The sequence below is a fragment of the Toxorhynchites rutilus genome, chromosome 2 (genome assembly GCF_029784135.1).
Source record: "Toxorhynchites rutilus septentrionalis strain SRP chromosome 2, ASM2978413v1, whole genome shotgun sequence".
Classification (NCBI taxonomy): domain Eukaryota; kingdom Metazoa; phylum Arthropoda; class Insecta; order Diptera; family Culicidae; genus Toxorhynchites; species Toxorhynchites rutilus.
The window spans coordinates 3,048,225-3,053,064 of NC_073745.1; the positions used below are offsets into that span (position 1 = coordinate 3,048,225).

General features: G+C 39.9%; 1 protein-coding gene across 1 annotated transcript; it reads right to left on the minus strand.

Moving 5' to 3' along the window:
* Nucleotides 1–2,511: 2,511 nt before the first annotated feature.
* LOC129764175 (uncharacterized) lies at nucleotides 2,512–4,567 on the minus strand. The gene is made up of 2 exons (XM_055763021.1): nucleotides 4,517–4,567; nucleotides 2,512–4,377 (listed from the first exon to the last, which is right to left on the minus strand). Exons 1-2 carry the CDS (start codon nucleotides 4,565–4,567, stop codon nucleotides 2,512–2,514), a joined length of 1,917 nt encoding a protein of 638 aa, XP_055618996.1.
* Nucleotides 4,568–4,840: the final 273 nt, after the last annotated feature.

Here is a 4,840-nt window from a genome sequence, read left to right on the forward strand (position 1 = left end):
TTCCCAAAAATGACAAATGAAAATTAAAAACTTTTGAATCACTGAATCGATTTAGATGATCGACATATAAAATTGAAACTAATGACTTAGCCTTTTATTAAAAAAATATTTAACTTGCGAAAAAAATAATTATATTTTAGTAATTATTGATCGTAGTCGTTTTTTATTTTTTTTTGTGACTTTGGACTAGAGGGCGCTATATTTTTATACTTTTCCTTGAAAGCTGAGGATTTTTTACATAACATATCTCGATATCAGAGATGTTATTTTTTTGTTTTTTTAGATATGATGTTTCAAAGTAATCCGGTGGTTCGAAAAATCATTTTTTCCCCTTTGTCCAAAAATAACTTTCTGCAAAAAATCATAACATTTGAACTACTGAACCGGTTTTGATGATCGATGTATTAAATGGAAGCCAATAAGCAAAATTTGAAAAAATATCACACTTGCGGGACGGATATTAGTAGCATAGTTCTAGTTTAGTCACATATGAATATTGATCGAAGACTTAAAACATGTTAAATTTACAAATTTATAACTTAAAAACGATAATTATAACATCTCCGATATCGAGATATGTTAGGTAAATAATCCTCAGCTTTCCATAAAAAATATAAAAAAAAATATAGCGCTCCTATCTTTAAACGAGAAAACTATGAAAAAATAACTCAATCAATAATTACAAAAACAAGAATAAAATTTTTTCGCAAAAGTAACATTTTTCCAAAGAAAAATAGCTTGTAAGCTTCAATTTGATCCTGTCGGTCCAATAGTTCAAGAGTTATGTTTTTGTAGTGGGAAAAATGGGTAAAATTTGTTTTTCAAACCATCGATTAGTTTTGAAAAATCATATTTCAAAAACGAAAAAAAATAGCATCTCTGATATCGAGATATTTTATGTAAAAAATTCTCACGTTTCAAGAAAAAATATAAAAAAATATAGCGCCCCCTAGTCCAAAGCCATGAAAACATTAAAATACGAGTACAATCAATAATTACGAAAATAGGATCCATGTTATCTGCAAGTTTTTGAAAAAAGTCATTTTGGGAAAAAGTGGAAAAAAATGATTTTTTGAATCACCCTAAAATGGAAATGGGCACCCCAATGAAAAAATAAAAAAATACGAGTCTAATGTTTTGCGATAAAGTACAATATTACCACTTTTGACGAAGATCTGAGAACCACTATATTGGTTTGGCATGGAATGGCTGTATATATATACAAAATACAATCTTACGTGCATCACGATGTACAAAGTATTAATGAATATGTGAATATTAACGTTAAAAGACATTTTTATAGATCTGCACACTTTTACAGACTTTTCCACATTTTTAACAGACATTCACATGTTTTTACAGACTTTTTTTAAAAATCATCTGGCATCTCTTCCTTCCACTTTTTATGGAATATTTTCAAATCGCAGGAGTAAACATTTTCGTGACTCTGACTTCGATTGTTTTTATTTCGTTCGGAAAAACGTTATGTCAAAGAGAGGGGACATTAAAAAGGCGTAGCTCAGTGAAAGGCTGAGATGCTCTTTCAGAGATGCAATGGTTAATTAAACAATTTACGGAAAAATGTAGTTCGTTCATTTTATTGTTTGAATTATTTTTGCCCTGACAACAATACCTCTTTTATAGTGTTGATTATCATAAGAAAAATAACACTCCTGATCGTTGGATCTCTTTTGACATTTCAATTGGATCTTTTTTGACAGCCGTTTTGATTCAGTCCGCACTACCTAGGTACCAATGATTAGTAGGGTAGAAAATGACTAGAGAATTGGTAACATGTACCAAAAAATTCGTCATATTTACTAAATTTTCCTCTCAGTGTGTAATAGATGGCAGAGACTATTATGCTGAACGCAACCAAGGTGTATGCAGTTCTAACATCACACCCCTTCTCTCTCTAATTTTCATAACAGAGTGGCACACTTTGACTGACAACTGTTGATTGATTGAGAAACATTTCGAAATTGTAAGTCATAGTGAACAAAACCTAAAAAAAAAATGCTACATTTGGTTCAATCAGAGTATACCATGTACGTATAGGCAGCCAAATAAATGCCTTTTTTGGTTTGATACTTGATGTTTTTTACAATTGTCATATGTTGCCGGACGAATTTCAGGAGAACGATGAGAGTGAAACCTCTTTTTAGCTACGTATATAGTAACACAGCTTTAAGCTAGAATTTATTAATTTTTAGATTAATGAACAATTCTTCATATATGAATAATTCTTACATTTGGTTTTCTTCTGTCTCTTTCCTCAATTCCTCCGGTTTCTACTTATTTTCTCGTTATCTGCTTCAACTCTTTGATTCAATAATTTTCATAAACTTTCTACTTTCTTCAAACTATGGCTTTCCTTTTAATTTCAATTTTCTATCACTTCAATTCACTCTATCAATCTATTGATTGTTTTCATTCTCTTCATCTTAATTTTCATCTGACGTTTCTCCTGGTAAACATTACACTTTCATTTGTGAAGGGCGTAATCGGGACTCACTTGGTAACCGGTAGTAACGGCACAGTGGGTGCGGCAACATCCCCCCGCCCGTGTAGTTCCGGTTCGCTCAAACAAGCCTCTCCTATCTCTCGGCTAGCTCGAACCTCTAGGAATGCCAGCTTCGTTGCTGGACGACTGATCGTTCCTTTGGATGTTTGCACCACTGCTCTCCGCACTTGTCCATCCTTTCCTGACACCACATCAAGAATTCGTCCTCGAAGCCATCCATTGCGCCTACCTTCGTCTACCACGACCACCAAGTCTTCGGCTTTTAAAGGTCTTACTAGCTGAAACCACTTGGTGCGCCGGGTTAACATGGGTAAATATTCATGTACCCAGCGTCTCCAGAAGGTATCCACAAGATACTGGGCAAGCTTCCAACTGTCCCGCAGCGTAGTGTAATCCACCAGCTCTCGGCAGGGTTGGTTGACTCCTTGCGTACCGTAGAGCATGAAGTGGTTCGGCGTAAGAGCCTCCTGCTCAGCATGATCCAATGCGATGTAGGTTAGTGGCCTAGAATTAACCAGCGACTCAGCCTCCAGCGCAACTGTCTCCAAAACCTCATCACTGGGGTGATGTGGATGCTCTGAAATTGCCGTCATCGCCACCTTCACTGATCTGACCATGCGCTCCCATGATCCTCCCATGTGGGGCGTCAACGGCGGGTTGAACAACCATCTCGTATTCGTGTTAGTGAAGGTAGCAGCGCAGTGTTCATTGGTGATCTTGAGCTGTTCCTGCAGTATATTGCTTGCTCCAATAAAATTGGTCCCATTGTCTGAGCAGAACGTTGATGGTGATCCCCTTCGTGCCACGAACCTTCTGATAGCCATCACGCACGACTGGGTAGACAAACCATGAACAACCTCGAGGTGCACTGCTCTGATGGACAGGCAAGTAAAAAGCGCTATCCAGCGCTTAACCAGGCTGCGACCTTGCTTGACAAATACAGGACCGAAGTAGTCCACACCAGTATGCGTGAATGGACGAACGAAAGCAGTCAACCGAATCTCTGGAAGTGGTGCCATGATTGGTGGATGAGGTACCGCCTTATGTACCCTACAATATTGGCACTGCTTGGCAATCTTCCTAACGACCACGCGAAGCTGGGGAATATAGAACCGCTGCCTTAACTCGTTCACTACCGTTTCATGGTTACTGTGTAGAAAACGTGCGTGGTAATCAGCTACAAGCAACTCCGTTGCTCGATGACTTTTCGGGAGCAGAACCGGAAATCTTACTTCGTTGGTTACTATTGGCGCTGCTCCAATCCGACTATTCATGCGTAGAACTCCATCACCATCAAGCATCGGGCTCAACTTGTACAATGCACTGGTTCTGTCAACCGATTTTGACTCCATATCCGGATTATCTTTATTGTAGCGAAGTATTGCGAGTTCATCCGTGTATTCTTCCTGTTGTACCTGCTGCCATATCAGCGTCTCGGCTTGCTGTAGTTCCTCTTGTGAGAGTGGGCCTATCGCATGTAGCCCCAGGAACCGCTTCATTGCCCTGACGACGAATCCAGTCGACCGCAGAAATCTCTTCCATTTTGAGAATCTTAAGTACTGAAGAATTGGTGTCGACAAAACTCGATGGTGCAGGAAAGCAGCTCGCAAATCTTCTTCCGTCGAAAACTCTTCCGAATCATCCTTTTGCCACTTATCATCTGGATTCATCAGGAATGCTGGGCCTGTATACCACCAGTCGTTAGGATTGAAACTGGGTCCATCTCTCCACTTCGTCGCTTGATCGGCGATGTTAATCTTCGACTGTACTTTCCGCCATTCGCTCACGGTAGTCGTACTGAGGATCTCTCCTACCCGGAAGCCGACGAACTGGTGGTATCGTCGAGTTTCGGACTTCAACCACGTGAGCACAGTTTCTTACTACCCCAAGTGGTAGATACCAGACACGTCTAGGGTCGGTAGACTCCATTTCTGCTGGAGTTATCCGATAAGCATACCCCTTTTCAAGATACTCTGCAATCTGCAATCTTACTTTCTCGTCAAGCTCTGGGTCTTTAGCCAACTTTCTTTCGAGCGCTTCCATTCTGCGCACTGCCATTGGGTAGCTATTCGGAAAGCACGGTTCGTCATAGCGTCATAACAGTCCTGTTTCCAATCTGCTGTCCACCCTGCGAGTGGTGTTCTGGAGAATCTCCATGGCACGCTTGTCTTCTTCCGATTCAGGACTGTGTTGAATACTCGATTCATCCACCGCTAGAAACTGCCTAAATAAGCTGTTGATTTCAGCCTCTTCTGCACATTGCTCCACGTGAGCATTTACGTACTCCACAGGACTCTTAGCGGTAGTACATCGTCC